At 45.6% G+C, this 16,044-nt stretch overlaps 2 protein-coding genes and 1 long non-coding RNA gene across 3 annotated transcripts; 2 read left to right on the forward strand and 1 right to left on the reverse strand.

The window, feature by feature from the left end:
- The first annotated feature begins 3,217 nt into the window (after positions 1-3,217).
- On the forward strand, positions 3,218-5,321 carry LOC137398992 (uncharacterized). Its single transcript, XM_068085161.1, has 6 exons — positions 3,218-3,327; positions 3,655-3,808; positions 4,141-4,271; positions 4,422-4,542; positions 4,834-5,010; positions 5,106-5,321. The coding sequence occupies exons 3-6, from the start codon at positions 4,210-4,212 to the stop codon at positions 5,166-5,168; spliced, it is 423 nt and encodes a 140-aa protein (XP_067941262.1). The 5' UTR covers positions 3,218-3,327; positions 3,655-3,808; positions 4,141-4,209; the 3' UTR covers positions 5,169-5,321.
- Positions 5,322-5,737: 416 nt separating this feature from the next.
- Positions 5,738-7,717, reverse strand: LOC137399001 (uncharacterized). The gene is made up of 3 exons (XR_010979106.1): positions 6,604-7,717; positions 6,110-6,240; positions 5,738-5,860 (listed from the first exon to the last, which is right to left on the reverse strand). It is a non-coding gene; the product is annotated as an uncharacterized lncRNA (long non-coding RNA).
- A 4,867-nt stretch (positions 7,718-12,584) lies between these two features.
- LOC137398361 (uncharacterized) lies at positions 12,585-15,686 on the forward strand. Its single transcript, XM_068084469.1, has one exon. The coding sequence runs from the start codon at positions 12,585-12,587 to the stop codon at positions 15,684-15,686; it is 3,102 nt and encodes a 1,033-aa protein (XP_067940570.1).
- The last annotated feature ends 358 nt before the right edge of the window (positions 15,687-16,044 follow it).

The raw sequence follows: 16,044 nt of genomic DNA on the forward strand, positions 1-16,044 counted from the left end.
GATTGAGAATAGCTGATAGACATGCAAATGAAGTTTTATACATTGTACGAAACCAGCAAACTAATTTGTTGAGCAAAACCCCTTGTGTTTCTTTATGTTTAGTTCATTGTGATACTGAGCATGTTATACATGTTACTGACTTTTGTAGATTTAAAACGGAACATCCTGAAGTTTTTGTAGGCTTATGTAAACTTTCCGAGTCATACAACATAGAAGTTAGGGACAATGTTGAACCTGTGGCGTTACACGTTCCGTATGATGTTTCACTTCCTAGACTGCCGATAGTAAAGAGACAGACGAAATGGAATCAAGTGGTGTGATATCTAAGGATACAAATAATACCTCTACCTAACAATCAGAGTACTGACAATCGCATATCTAATACTCCTGAACCTACATAAAGTAGACCGCACTTATCTAGCTCGCCCAGACCGCAGGTTACGACAACTCCTCGTCGGAGCACTCGAACCCGTAAACCGATAAACCGTCTCGACTTGTAGATGTAGGTTTACTATTGTATTAGTCATTTTATTATACTCAGTAGTTCAGTAGATACGCTTTATATTATCATTTTGTTTTATGCTCACACTATGTTGGTGCCTTTATATAATAAGGGAGATGTAGCATTATCATATTACTTTGGTTCACGTGCTATTTGTTTACTCGTATGTTGCTGATTGTATTCGGGACAAATACACTTCACTCTCTCTTCCGGCACACTACTCAATGCTCGCGGTTGTTACTTAATTAGTCTCTACGAATATCCGACGACATCCAACATGTAACAAGCGATAATACTATAGTATAAAACAAATATTACATAGATCTTCATGCAAACTCATAAACTTGCAGTTATTCTCTACACACCACATACAATGATTAGCAATCAAAAAGGTAATTAAACCTCTCTATCAGTTGAAGGATGGTTAGTGAGTTAAAGAAAGACAATATTAGCAGCGTTCACCAAACACACTTGCTATACAACAGGTGGCTGGCTACTTTAATCTATTTATAATAGATTATGACAACGACCTCAGGTCATGGTTTGTAAATAATATGATGAGGCACACAAATGCAGCGTTGATAAGCTTTTACCATTGCTTTTAACATATAATCATGTATCATCTTCATCATCACATAAATTATTTTAAGTCTTATACAATTATCAAGTGGGTGATTACCATAAAAACATATCGACTATGCCAAGCAAATCCAAAAGCACCCTAACTCATCTCGGCATGGGCCTTCTAGTATGGTAGTAAAGTTACAAATCAGGATATATCCCTAGTATGAGGTGCATTGAAAATGACAATAAACAATTTGCAATATAATCAACCTGGTGATATTAATTCACTTGGTTGCCTACCCTAGGTCAAAACTACATAAAAGCGAATTAAAAGGGAAACAGTCCCAACATCGACAAGTCCGAACCTAGACAAGTCCCAATCTCGACAGAGGTTGGTCCGAATCTCGACAAAGGTTGGTCCGAACATCGACAAAGGCTGATGCAGTTTTACGATAATTTAATCTTCAACAAATAATAAATGTCTTTTTGCAGTTCTATCCTCATTTCAAAAAATAAAAGCTACTCACTGAAGTTTAGATTTCAAATAAAACATTTTGCTAGCATAACAGTCAACCATATTTATGATTGTTACTTGTTTTAGCATTCGTTCTATATTTAGGTTGGGCAAAATATTGTTAGGCCTACATAAGCTGGGGAGTGCTGCATCAAATGGATCACAAGATATTTTTGCGCAAATAAATCTTTTACTTATAAATCGCTCATTTACTATGAAAATAGTAGATGGTAAAATAGTAAAACTGCTGTCGAGATTGGGCCAACCGTTGTCGATATACAAACTCGTCGAGTTTCAAACCAGTCGAGGTTCGGACTATAAACCAATTAAAAACAGACGTAGAAATACATTATGTTTATCAGTTCGCTGTGGGCAATTAGGGCTGCGTAATCCATGATATAGATTACAGCAGTGATATATATTTACAGCAAGTAATGAACATTGAAAGAATATTATTCAGCATCTGATGTAAGGCCTACTGAACCTCTTGTAATCAACAATCACGCTTGCACAATTCGACTCTTGAACAGTGTTTTTTAAACCTTGCATATTTTATGAATAGATTAAAAATTTATGAGTCATTTAAATCAGAATACCCTAAAACAACTCACTGCTTGAAATGCAATCTAGCCTACTCTTACTGAATGAGTGCAGCCGTTGGCCTATAACTTGAAGTATTAATGTGATTAGTCTACAAACCTGTTTAGTACAACACTCTCTATTTAGTTAAAAATTAACAGTTAACAAAGTTTGTTCAAGTAAATAACCAATTTATCATAGCAATATTCACTTGTAAGTAACAAATGCGAAAGCGGGTTACCAGTGCATGGACTGATTTAAGGTAAAAGCTAGTTCCCATCAGAAAAGTCGTGCGCTCTAGGCCTGCGGTATATACGGTAGTTTTTGTTTCCCATCAGAAAAGTCTCTTTTCCGCTTAAACTCGCTACAACCCGCGAACATATTCCTTTTTCATCCCCACGCCACGAGTACTCGGTTGAGAAAATAATGAAAAACGATTGTTTATTGAAAATTCATAGTGCATCATTTTCATTAATGGGTTAATTTTCTATCCGAGATGAAGCCACATGTACTGGAATATCTTAAACCAAGTTCAAGGATGCCCTTCCTGACAGATCTAATAGAATATATTGGCCTACAGATCGTGACATTGCCAATCACAAGCTCTTCCATGATGTTAGTATTGAATTTAAGTAGTATTCATTCCACAGCTGAGATTATCATTGGATGTTTGCATGAAGTTTTCTTGACAATGTCTAAAACCCGCATGATTGATAATTTTCTTTCTGAATGTGTTCATGACCAAATTAATTTGTGCTGATAACTAGGCGTAATATATGTACGTTCATACCTGCCAACTCTCACGCATTGGGCGTGAGACTCACGCAATCACCCCAAAGAAAAAATGAAAATGCGTGAGATTTTTGCCCCGATTTCCACAATTTCATATATACTATCATTGATACATCAATTGCCCCAAAACCAAATCTCACGCATTGCCCAACTCTTGGGTTGGCAGGTCTGTGTACGGTGTATGTAGATTTTTACCAGTTACCATCGTCCTTATAGGGGTAGCAGCAGTCACCAAGATAACTGCGCCACAATTTTACTTCAGACTATGTAAGAGGCTCACATCGCTTTCTGCTTGTGCACCACACCAGACCAACGTCATCTACTGAAGCGCTATGGTGATGAGCTATGTTGTTTGGATGCGACATATGAGACAACTGTAAGAGTTTGCTGTACTGTATATCTCTTCTTCGTTGCGGTGTAAACCAATGCTGGCTACTAGGTAATACAGCCATATAAGTCAGTCTTCTAACTAGGACCGGTAAATATTGAAGTGGGTTGATCATGTGGGTAACTGATCGTATTAAAGTCTTGTTTCTTCTGATGGTTCACATTGTCTAAAGCCAAATTTCCACCTTTATTGCAGCATCTCGATGAGGCCACTCTATTTTGTGATGAAATGTACTTGTGTCAAAATTGATATCTCACTACATGCACACTAGTTGTACATCTTCAACAATGAAGAAAGCTTTTCAATTTTACGCAGGTTGCTGCTACATTGGCAACAATGGATGAGACTCGAGGAGCTATTCAGGAGGCTTTGAGTATCGGGAAGAAATGGAATCCAGTATGATCGCCAAGGTCCTGGTTCATAGATTATGCTCAGGCAGTGATGTCTGCTCTTGAACACCTCCCTCCAGGTAATAACCTTTTTTAATGCATTTTTAAACTATAATGACTCAGCTAAAAGGAAAAAGCTTAGTGATAGGTGTATGTGTAGATGTAGGTATGCAGATTGTCAAGATATGCATGTACTGTATATGTACTTTTAGAAGAATGTCAAGTTGCGCTGATTTTTAGAAAAATGATACGTCGGGCTGTCAGTGTTGTGACATATACTATTGTAGGTCTGAGACTCACTAATGTGGCATCACACTTCATAAACCAATATCAAAAAATGATCAAATAAATAATAAAATGACCTAAATGAATGCATTTCAAGCTTCCGATTTATGCTCTTGAACTTTTTTAGAAAGCAAAGTTCTACTGTGTGCATTCCATCGTGAGCAGGCCTGGGACAGACAGTTGAAAATAAGAGAAAATGAAATCGGAGAAGAAGAACGACAGATCATACTCGCATCACCAAGGAAAATTGCAGTCTAGGTTTGTCTCCTCATGTCCTATGTACACAATAAATCTATCTAATAAAGTAGTAGCAGTGTATGAAGTTCGGGCTCATGTCCCATGCACTCTTTTCGTAAAAGAATACAAGAGTTGATTCTAGTGCATCTAGTTGTTTTTTTCATATTTCAGAACGGAGCAGTATGTCTCATCAAAGGCAGCTTTAGAGGGGTCTGACTGGTGGGCAAATTCCAAATCTCTCAAGATACAAGAGTACTTCCTAAACCAGTGGATGAGTGAGAATATACCCAAGGTAGAATTATAGAAAAAAACTGAAAATTCACATCAGCTTTTTGTGTCAGTAATTGGCATAATTAATGTTTCTGTATTTTAATTAACAGTATAATTGACATGTTTCAAAAAGTTTTGAGCGTGCACCGCTTCTTATTGAATTTTCTGTCCACATACAATATAACATAATCCGTTGAGGTCCTTTGGGTCTAAGACAATGTTGAGGAATAGCCTCCATACAGACAAGCTCAATGAATTATTTTGATCTTAAGTTTATATCAGTTCATATCAGTTCATATCAGTATTATTGTAGAAGCGGATGGAGTGTTATAGGCGTGATAGATCTCTGTTTAGTGTACGCACCAACAACGGCATCGAACACATCAACAACCCTTTCAAGCAAAACTTTTCACACTACAAGACCAACAACGGTCTCACCAGGGTGCTCCACATAATCGTGACTCACTTCACACACTTTCTCTTCCAACAGGTACTATGCTCAAATTGAATGTGATTGGTGTTACATTAAAATTTCTATCGGCTTTTCTATCATTCTGTTAGCAAGCTAACCTATGTTTATTTTAGATATTCTGCGCATGTCAAAGGCCCCATGACAACATCGATTTGGGCTTGCCTGCGGAGAGATGATATTGTGTGGCAGTTGCAATGAGTGGTTTCACCGCCGGTGCATAATTATGAAACATACAGATTTTGACCATTTCACTGTTGCTCTAGATCATGAATGGCGATGTAGAAGGTGTGATCCTTTAGGTTAGGTTTTTTATTTACATACATGATGTATGATTTACGTTATGGCATACAGTAGGTATAAAGATATATCAACTTGTTCTATATAATCATGATGAAGTTTTAATTCTGCTTGTGTCGACAGGTATTGTTTGTTTATATTTTGTAACATCTTATTTGTGTGATAAGGGAAGTGATTTTTTCCTCTTTCCATCACGGCTGATAAGCACCAGGGACCATCAGCGTGGTATGTCTAATACTTTTTATGTTTTTCTAGTGTACATATGTTGAGAGATATACCAATACTTGTTTATAGATTTATTCATATTTCAATTTCAAGCTTTTCTATGAGTGAGGTAGTGAATAAGCCCCTCCTCTTCATATCTAAGACAATGTAAATATAACACAGATCTTGTGTCAGTTACGCTGGCCTAACATGCATATTCAATTTAAAGTAATTGGTTTCGCATATATGCAAACAAAAAAAATTTGTAGATACTGTCCAGTAAGAAGATGTAGTTGTTGATAACGATATCATAGGTCCCTGGTGCTCACTCAACCTCTTGTTCGACTCATGAGCCACAATATCTCATCTGCAACACAGTTAAAAATATATATTCTATATGACACAACGAAGCATGAGTTTACTGAGTTAAGCAGATGCCAAGATTACGCCGAAAAAACAAAAAGTAGGAATTCATATCCTATATTAACAAAATATATATAATTTTGGCAAGAATAACAGACCAGTCTGATACATGTAGAAAATTAGCATTGCTATAATTGATATCTATCGTGAGTGCAGTACGCCATCCCCTTATGCACGAAGATATGTCACTCACTTGAACTTTGTATGGCTATTTCTTCCTTATGTTGATATCTTGGCCATGTTTGCATAACATTATCTTCAAAACAACAATCGTACTTAGGATCTTTCCAATGGAACGCCTTGACCTCTTTGCAAAACCCTGCACTGAAAAGGTTGATCAAACAAAAAATTAGAGCACCGCAAACAAGCAAAGTTTGTTTATATATAAACCTTTATATATATAAATACATACTTTGTGTCATCTTTCAAGGGTCCAATGATTCATTTGCTATTAGTATCTAAACTAAAAAACCTAGTGTAATATCACTAAATAAAAACAGAAAGCTGATCAATCACACTTGTTAGATATGCTACAAAATATGTAACTCAAGACTCAATGCTAGCCTGCGTAGGCCTGATTGACCATTATATATATATATGTATATACATTTAAACTTGTTTAAATGTATATACACATATAAATGTAACATGTTTTAACTTGTAATTAACCACAGTCTCAGAGCATACCGGCATTGAGTAGGACAGTAAAGCTCTTGTCTGGCTGCTTGACCACATATTTCACCTTGTGTCTCAGCTCATATTCTTTTATGCATTTTTGGAGATCACCTGAATTGCCGAATGCACATACAGTATACACCGTAATGGAGTAGCCACCGTCTTTAAGCTGTAAATAAACAGAATGAGTAATGTAACAGAACTTTAGGAAGTAATACCGGTAATTGGTTTCGACTGCTACTAAGAAAGGTCTAGGTCTACTGCATATCTACTGACCCATGCCATCTTGTTTTAAAGGGTGATGCCGACAGGAAAAAAGGCACAAAGTACAGTTGCGGTTGTTTCAAGTAAATTAGTAATGTTATGCACGGTATAAATATGATACACTGTACTCACTTGTAGCTAGTAATAATATTATTCCTTGTTTTGGCTAGACCTGTGATAATTATGATTGACTGAGATTTAAGCCAACCTTCCGTCTTAATAAATTTAGACAGTCACAATGTACAATTTTCCATCACACTCAACTTCTCACACAACAAATGACAACACTAACAAAGAGATAAAGGGTTGGGAGTTTGGGATATTAACGCAAATATTTCGTAATAAAATAATTCTTGTGGTAAATAGGCCTAATAAACAAGAACACACAGAAAAACCAGCACACCACGAAAGGAGAACACAAAGTTCAATAACAATGATGCCGAACTTTGTGTTCTTTTTCTGGGATGTACTAGCCTGTACACAAGCCAAACAGGGGTTTATATACATGCTAGTGATGCACAGGTTGTTGTGGTTGTTTCATCAATTTACAACAAGACTCCACTCAGCAACTACTCACCTCAGGTTGAGCTAGCAGCAAAATGAAGATGATGCACTATTCCAAACAGATCATGGTTATTTATTTTCTCAAACAACTACACGCAAGAAAGGAGTGAGAAAATAAAGCGGGTTGTTGCGAGTGTTTTATAAGCACTCACCACGTCTTCACTAGCTTGAAGCAGGAAAAAGAATGCTATTCAATTCACCCTTGTATATACATGTATATACTTAGGGGCCTCAATAAGCTAAAAAAGTTACAATAAGCTGAGAAAGCTACATAATCCTGCAAGCCTGTCCGATAGACTTTTTCTTCTAAAGCCTAGCTGGCTTCCTTAACCTAAGTTCCTGTAACATAGTCAGGTACCCGAGATACGCGTGCATAAACACAAGCGAGACTTTTCTGATGGGATATTTCTACCGTATATACCGCATGCCTAGGGCGCACGACTTTTCTGATGGGAACTAGCTTTTACCCTGATTTAAATAAGACGGAAATATGCAGTGGCAAGACAAAACTGTGCTCGGTCAATCGTAACCGACAATCTAACAAGTCACTTTATTTTATGAGTTAATGGGGACGCCCCGTGAAATCATCGAAAGTTAATATTTAAAATGATTAAACTGGCACTATGTCATACTATAGCGTAAAGGTCCGGCCACACGTAACGAATTATTCGTTCAATCTGACCGAATCCACGAATTTCACAGAATTCACAGATTTATTCTACCGAATATCATAGATTCGTCTGAGCTGTGCATGCACACCGAATTCGTTACCGAAACGCGTTTAATTGGCTAACCAATTTTTTTAGCGAGCACGATTATAGTAGCTTTGACAAGTGCTATAGTCCAAGACACGTACGACAACACACAATAAAAGTATCACCGCGATATGACTTGATACATACGATGCAACTGCCTATATGCGCTAGAGATAGCGACTGTTTTTGCGACGGAGCTTTTGCTGCATAAAAACAAATTATTATTATTGAAAAAGAAATAATTCATAGCTTCTAAAACATCTAAAAGAAAATTCTGGATACACGATGAGAAGTTCCTGTCATGGTGAACCAACGAGAGAGAACCAACAATAGCGCATATAGGCCGTTGCATCGTATGTATCAAGTCATATCGCGGTCATACTTTTATTGTGTGTCGTCGTACGTGTCTTGGACTACATCACTTGTCAAAGCTAATAGAATCGTGCTCGCTAAAAAAATTGGTTAGCCAATTAACCGCGTTTCGGTAACGAATTCGGTGTGCATGCACAGCTCAGACGAATCTATGATATTCGGCAGAATAGATCTGTGAATTCTGTGAAATTCGTGGATTCGGTCAGATTGAACGAATAATTCGTTACGTGTGGCCGTACCTTAACAGTCTCAGCATAATTTTACATTATTAAAGATGTAATTGCACCATTGAAGTCCGCTTTGTCAGCTGTCGACTCGAATCCGGGGAGACAGTTGACGTGTACCTGGACCGCTTGGAGCGGCTCGGCGGTAGACTGGGGGTGACGCTGGAGGACCTGGTTTTTAGGACCAAGTTCTATGAAGGGCTGCCCGAGTCAGTCTACGAGTGGGCAGTTACGCACGATCAGGCGTATACTGCTGACTTTGGTTCAGTGCTGAACCGAGTGAGGGGAAAGTTGGTTTCCCGGAGAGCTGTTGAGGGTCGCCCCTCAACAATTAGCTCAGCGGCCAGTTCTGGTAACCGGCCGGCGACTGCTTCTGGCAAGCAGTTGGGGGCTGCTTCTAGCAAGCAGCCGGGAAGCAAAGACAGTTGCTTTCGATGTGGGGGTCCACACCGGGTGAAGGACTGCCCACGTATTAAGCGGCCTGCTTGTATTGTGTGTCGTCGTACGTGTCTTGGACTATATCACTTGTCAAAGCTAATAGAATCGTGCTCGCTAAAAAAATTGGTTAGCCAATTAACCGCGTTTCGGTAACGAATTCGGTGTGCATGCACAGCTCAGACGAATTTATGATATTCGGCAGAATAGATCTGTGAATTCTGTGAAATTCGTGGATTCGGTGGGCAGTTACGAGTGGGCAGTTACGCACGATCAGGCGTATACTGCTGACTTTGGTTCAGTGCTGAACCGAGTGAGGGGAAAGTTGGTTTCCCGGAGAGCTGTTGAGGGTCGCCCCTCAACAATTAGCTCAGCGGCCAGTTCTGGTAACCGGCCGGCGACTGCTTCTGGCAAGCAGTTGGGGGCTGCTTCTAGCAAGCAGCCGGGAAGCAAAGACAGTTGCTTTCGATGTGGGGGTCCACACCGGGTGAAGGACTGCCCACGTATTAAGCGGCCTTCGTCTGGTACGGGGGCGAAAAAGAGTTGTGAGTTATTAGTCACGTGGTGCCCGCCGATAGCTCGGAAGGGTTCGTGGGCATGCGCCACCGGACGAGAGAAAACGGCCATGTTGTCATTGGGAATCCAAGCTCCGTTCGCGTAGCTTGTGACTCTGTGCTGTCGTAGCGAAAAAGGATTGTTAAGAGTCCTTCTGAGTCTTGGTGACTCGTGAGTAACCCTACTGGTGTAGTCTGGCACTACGGTGTTTTCTGGTAAAACGTGTAGGTGGAGTAAGGGTGACATAAGGGGAGGTTTTGGAGTGTCACGGCTGGCAGTCTGGTACTGCGTTATTTTACTTAGTAACTTACAAGCTATTTCGGCCTATATATTTGTATTTACTTTGCCTTGTTGTTAGGTGGTGCCACTCAGCTGGGCTGAGGTAAGCACGAGCGGGCCATGAGCGCGCCCGGGAGCAGCCAAAAGGCTGAGCCATCTACCGATGGCGGAGGTGGTCAGCCACCCGAGGGCGCCGCGGGCGCTGTAACAGTGCCGCTGGTTTTAGATGCCGCTTTTTTAGCGAATCTGATGAACCAGGCACGAGGGCCTATTTTAGAAAGGCTGAGCCGGCAGATGCAGCCATTTGCCGGTGATGGTGCGGTTGAGGTAACCGCATGGCTCTCGCAGTACGAGCGACTGTGTGAGTTGGAGCACATTGCTCCGTGCACGCTGATTGCGTACATGCTCGATGGCACTGCTGCCAGAGTGCATGGGCGCATGAGGGTGGGCGACGCATCCCAGTGGGATGTCGTGAAGGCAGTTTTGACTGCCGAGTACGCCATGCCTCGACAGGAGGCATGGCGTCGCTTTGTCAGCTGTCGACTCGAATCCGGGGAGACAGTTGACGTGTACCTGGACCGCTTGGAGCGGCTCGGCGGTAGACTGGGGGTGACGCTGGAGGACCTGGTTTTTAGGACCAAGTTCTATGAAGGGCTGCCCGAGTCAGTCTACGAGTGGGCAGTTACGCACGATCAGGCGTATACTGCTGACTTTGGTTCAGTGCTGAACCGAGTGAGGGGAAAGTTGGTTTCCCGGAGAGCTGTTGAGGGTCGCCCCTCAACAATTAGCTCAGCGGCCAGTTCTGGTAACCGGCCGGCGACTGCTTCTGGCAAGCAGTTGGGGGCTGCTTCTAGCAAGCAGCCGGGAAGCAAAGACAGTTGCTTTCGATGTGGGGGTCCACACCGGGTGAAGGACTGCCCACGTATTAAGCGGCCTTCGTCTGGTACGGGGGCGAAAAAGAGTTGTGAGTTATTAGTCACGTGGTGCCCGCCGATAGCTCGGAAGGGTTCGTGGGCATGCGCCACCGGACGAGAGAAAACGGCCATGTTGTCATTGGGATTCCAAGCTCCGTTCGCGTAGCTTGTGACTCTGTGCTGTCGTAGCGAAAAAGGATTGTTAAGAGTCCTTCTGAGTCTTGGTGACTCGTGAGTAACCCTACTGGTGTAGTCTGGCACTACGGTGTTTTCTGGTAAAACGTGTAGGTGGAGTAAGGGTGACATAAGGGGAGGTTTTGGAGTGTCACGGCTGGCAGTCTGGTACTGCGTTATTTTACTTAGTAACTTACAAGCTATTTCGGCCTATATATTTGTATTTACTTTGCCTTGTTGTTAGGTGGTGCCACTCAGCTGGGCTGAGGTGAGCACGAGCGGGCCATGAGCGCGCCCGGGAGCAGCCAAAAGGCTGAGCCATCTACCGATGGCGGAGGTGGTCAGCCACCCGAGGGCGCCGCGGGCGCTGTAACAGTGCCGCTGGTTTTAGATGCCGCTTTTTTAGCGAATCTGATGAACCAGGCACGAGGGCCTATTTTAGAAAGGCTGAGCCGGCAGATGCAGCCATTTGCCGGTGATGGTGCGGTTGAGGTAACCGCATGGCTCTCGCAGTACGAGCGACTGTGTGAGTTGGAGCACATTGCTCCGTGCACGCTGATTGCGTACATGCTCGATGGCACTGCTGCCAGAGTGCATGGGCGCATGAGGGTGGGCGACGCATCCCAGTGGGATGTCGTGAAGGCAGTTTTGACTGCCGAGTACGCCATGCCTCGACAGGAGGCATGGCGTCGCTTTGTCAGCTGTCGACTCGAATCCGGGGAGACAGTTGACGTGTACCTGGACCGCTTGGAGCGGCTCGGCGGTAGACTGGGGGTGACGCTGGAGGACCTGGTTTTTAGGACCAAGTTCTATGAAGGGCTGCCCGAGTCAGTCTACGAGTGGGCAGTTACGCACGATCAGGCGTATACTGCTGACTTTGGTTCAGTGCTGAACCGAGTGAGGGGAAAGTTGGTTTCCCGGAGAGCTGTTGAGGGTCGCCCCTCAACAATTAGCTCAGCGGCCAGTTCTGGTAACCGGCCGGCGACTGCTTCTGGCAAGCAGTTGGGGGCTGCTTCTAGCAAGCAGCCGGGAAGCAAAGACAGTTGCTTTCGATGTGGGGGTCCACACCGGGTGAAGGACTGCCCACGTATTAAGCGGCCTTCGTCTGGTACGGGGGCGAAAAAGACCTCTTCTGGCAAGAGGGTCGGGTGTTTCCGGTGCGGCAGCACGGATCACTTTGTACGGGATTGTCCTGTACGGCCACCGCCTGGGGCGGCGGCAGGGCTCACGGAGGATGAGCCGGGTTTTCATCAGGAGGATGCAACTCGGGGCGCCGCATCTTCTCATATGGACACCGTGTAAGCCAGGCTTACGAGGGGTCCCATAACATCAGGGGGACCCGAGGTGGCGTTGGCGTGACAGGGGGAGGCTGGAGGTCACATGTAAGCAGTAAGAGTGTACTGCGGGACAGTCCTTGGCTGTCCGGGGCAACTGGCGAGCCTACGACGAGCGGTCGTATGTCGGTCGTTCGAGCAATTCTGAATGGTTGCGGTTTTCAGTGTCTGGTTGACACTGGAAGCGAGAGGACTCTGGTAAGTCCGCAGGTGTTGACAGGCTCAACCCGACTTAGGCCGAGCCACCCGCTGTTGACAGCGGATTGTAAGGCGTCTCATGTGAAGGGTCAGTGTCGGGTGGTCGTCGGTGTACAGGGACACTGTTTCGGTGTTACGGCACTCGTTATGGACAAGCTGTGCAATCTTGGGGTTGACTGCTTGCTGGGTGGCGACGTCATTGACCACATGGGAGGTGTCACTGTCCGTAGAGGAAGTGATGCGAAGTATTCGGTCAGGTGGGGGAAACCCTATCAGAATGGATGCTGTGGAGTACCTGCTGGGCAGGATACTGGGGCTGGCTGCGCATGCGGGGTGGCAAGGGTGGCACCGTTGTCGGGGTTGGGTGGTGATCTGGTGTCACTGCGAGTCGACGACCCCGATTTTGTTGCCACTTTTGCCCAAGGCCGATGGACCGTTAGCTGGCGGTGGTCCGGGGAATCTCCGAAAGGATTGCAGACCCGGGTCGCGGAGTACAAGTGTACTCGGGCACCTAACCTGCATGAGCGGTACTGTGCTGAAATTGAGAGCTGGATCTCAAAAGGTTGGTTGAAAAGGTGGAGTCGGCCCATTGAGGGTATTATCCCCCTTTTGGCTGTGTTCCAACCAACGAAGGACAAAGTGCGACCGGTCATGGACTACCGTGAGCTGAACGCGTTTGTCGAGAGTCACACGGGAGGTGACGCGGTCGCTGTGTGCGGCGAGAAAATCCGGAAGTGGAGACAGTTGCGTGGCAGACTTGGGGTAGTTGACCTCAAGTCCGCGTACCTACAAATCCATGTTTCGGAGGACCTGTGGAAATACCAGGTCGTGAAGTATAAGGGGGTCCCTTATGCGCTGACACGTTTAGGCTTCGGGCTTTCGTGTGCTCCTAGGATCATGACCAAAATCCTAGGCAAGGTTCTTTCGCTCGACGAGCGGGTCCGACGAGGGACTGACCACTATATCGACGATATAGTGGTGCAGGAGTCTGTGCTTGGCGTGGAGGAGCTGAGGAAGCACCTTGCTAAGTATGGACTGGCGACGAAAGAGCCGGAGGGCCTTGATGGCGGTCGGTTGTTGGGCATCTCTCTAAAGGGAAATGCTCGTGGACATTTGCAGATGTCGAGGGGAACTGCACTCTCCGAAATTCATCTTGAGCCAGCTGGGCTGACTAAGAGAGAGCTTTTCTCGTTTTGTGGCCGACTTGTCGGTCATTACCCAGTGGCTGGGTGGTTGCGGCCCTATTGCAGCTTCTTGAAGCGGCTGGGATGCAACGGAGCCTGGGATGCCCCTGTTGAAAAAGAGGTCCGCTCGCTAGCTAGTGAGCTTTACACAAGGGTATGTCAGGAGGACCCTGTTAGGGGTCCGTGGCACGTAAGACCGGACGGTTCGGTCGTTGTGTGGACAGATGCTAGCTCTCTGGGCCTCGGTGTGGCAATCGAGGTTGATGGCAGCATTGTTGAGGATGCGTCGTGGCTGAGGAAGGAGTCAGACCATTCACACATCAATGTTGCCGAATTGGAAGCTGTGGGACGAGGTGTTAACCTGGCTATTGCGTGGGGGTTCAAGACCTTCACCTTGGCGGTTGACTCTCTCACAGTTGTCAGTTGGATGTCAAATACAATTGACGGGCGCAATCGTGTTCGCACGAAAGGTGCTGCAGAGATGCTGGTGAAGCGTCGGCTGGGGGTGATCCGTGATACGATCACCGAGTACGGCTTATCGGTCACTATGCGTCTTGTACCTACTGTGGAGAACAAGGCGGATAGGATGACGAGGGTGCCCAAGAAGTGGCTCGGGCATCGTGGGATGAGTGGAGGCGAGGCCGAGAGCATGGCTGCTGCCATCTTCACCGGCGAGACCCTCGGGGATGCTGTGTGGGCGGCTCATTTGCCTCACCATCTGGGTGTCGAGAGAACACTGTACCTTGCTCAGCAAGTACGCAGTGACTTGACACGGGAGCAGGTCAAACGCGAGCTGGCTGGCTGTGAGGCCTGTCAGCGCGTTGACCCGGCTCCGAGAGGTGAGAACCTCGTGGAAACAGGCAGCTTGGCTGTCGAGGGGAACTGGTGCCGGGTGGCCATAGACGTGACTCACTATGGCGGCCAGGTGTTCCTGTCCATGGTTGATTGCGGGCCGTCACGTTTCGCTATCTGGCGCCGCTTGCCAAGTGAGACGGCAGCGCACATCGTGGCTCAGTTACGCACGATCGTAATTGAGCGAGGGCCGTGTGACGAATTGTTAATGGACAATTCCATGGCGTTTAGGTCAGCAACTGTTGCACAGTTCGCTGACGAGTGGGGGATTTCTCTGAGATTTCGTGCCGCTTACGCCCCGAGTGGCAACGGAATCGTTGAGAGGAATCACCGGACAATCAAGAGGATTGCCGAGAGGGGAAGAATTAGCCCCGAGGAGGCGACGTTCTGGTATAATGTCACGCCTCGCAAGGGTACAGATGGGGGTTCGGTACCCTCGAATAATCTGTATCGATACTCATGGCGAGTGCCTTTTGACGTCAATCTACGTGGGTTAGATGAGGTCAGTCAGGGCAAGTTTGCTGTCGGCGATGAGGTGTGGGTGAAACCCTCGACTCCTTCGCGCACTAGGCAGTGGGCACCGGGAGTGATTACCGGAGTCGTTTCAAAGCACAACGTGTGCGTGGATGGCATGCCGAGGCATGTGAGGGATGTCCGCAAACGGCGGTTTGGCACTGACCGTAGTAGGGAAAACGGCATCCGTGAACTGGCCGAAGACGGCCGGCCTAATCTAGATAGATTACGCGGTTCTGCTGCTCCCCCACCGCCTCAGCTGCATCCCTGTGAGGTGGCTGAGGTCTCGGAGGGGGATGTGGAGGACGGTCCTCAGACTGCTGAGGATGAAGTTCAAAACATGGATGGTGAGCCTCAGACTGCTGGGGTTCCGTCCGGGGATTTAGATCCTGATGAACCTGAGCTTCAACCGTTAATGCTCAGGCGGTCGCAGCGAGAGCGACGGCGTCCCCAGTATTTGGATGACTATGAGGGATAGCTGGTAGCTTTTTAAAAGCTGGGGGAAATGTGAGTTATTAGTCACGTGGTGCCCGCCGATAGCTCGGAAGGGTTCGTGGGCATGCGCCACCGGACGAGAGAAAACGGCCATGTTGTCATTGGGAATCCAAGCTCCGTTCGCGTAGCTTGTGACTCTGTGCTGTCGTAGCGAAAAAGGATTGTTAAGAGTCCTTCTGAGTCTTGGTGACTCGTGAGTAACCCTACTGGTGTAGTCTGGCACTACGATGTTTTCTGGTAAAACGTGTAGGTGGAGTAAGGGTGACATAAGGGGAGGTTTTGGAGTGTCACGGCTGGCAGTCTGGTACTGCGTTATTTTACTTAGTAACTTACAAGTCATT

The sequence above is a fragment of the Watersipora subatra genome, chromosome 6 (genome assembly GCF_963576615.1).
Source record: "Watersipora subatra chromosome 6, tzWatSuba1.1, whole genome shotgun sequence".
Classification (NCBI taxonomy): Eukaryota; Metazoa; Bryozoa; class Gymnolaemata; order Cheilostomatida; family Watersiporidae; genus Watersipora; species Watersipora subatra.

Coding starts and splice junctions, on each gene's coding strand:
- LOC137398361 (XM_068084469.1), top strand. CDS start 12,585: ATGTCGGTCGTTCGAGCAATTCTGAATGGTTGCGGTTTTCAGTGTCTG.
- LOC137398992 (XM_068085161.1), top strand. CDS start 4,210: ATGAAATCGGAGAAGAAGAACGACAGATCATACTCGCATCACCAAGGA. Junction 4,543..4,833: donor TGAGTGAGAATATACCCAAG/GTAGAATTATAG, acceptor GTATTATTGTAG/AAGCGGATGGAGTGTTATAG. Junction 5,011..5,105: donor CACACTTTCTCTTCCAACAG/GTACTATGCTCA, acceptor TGTTTATTTTAG/ATATTCTGCGCATGTCAAAG.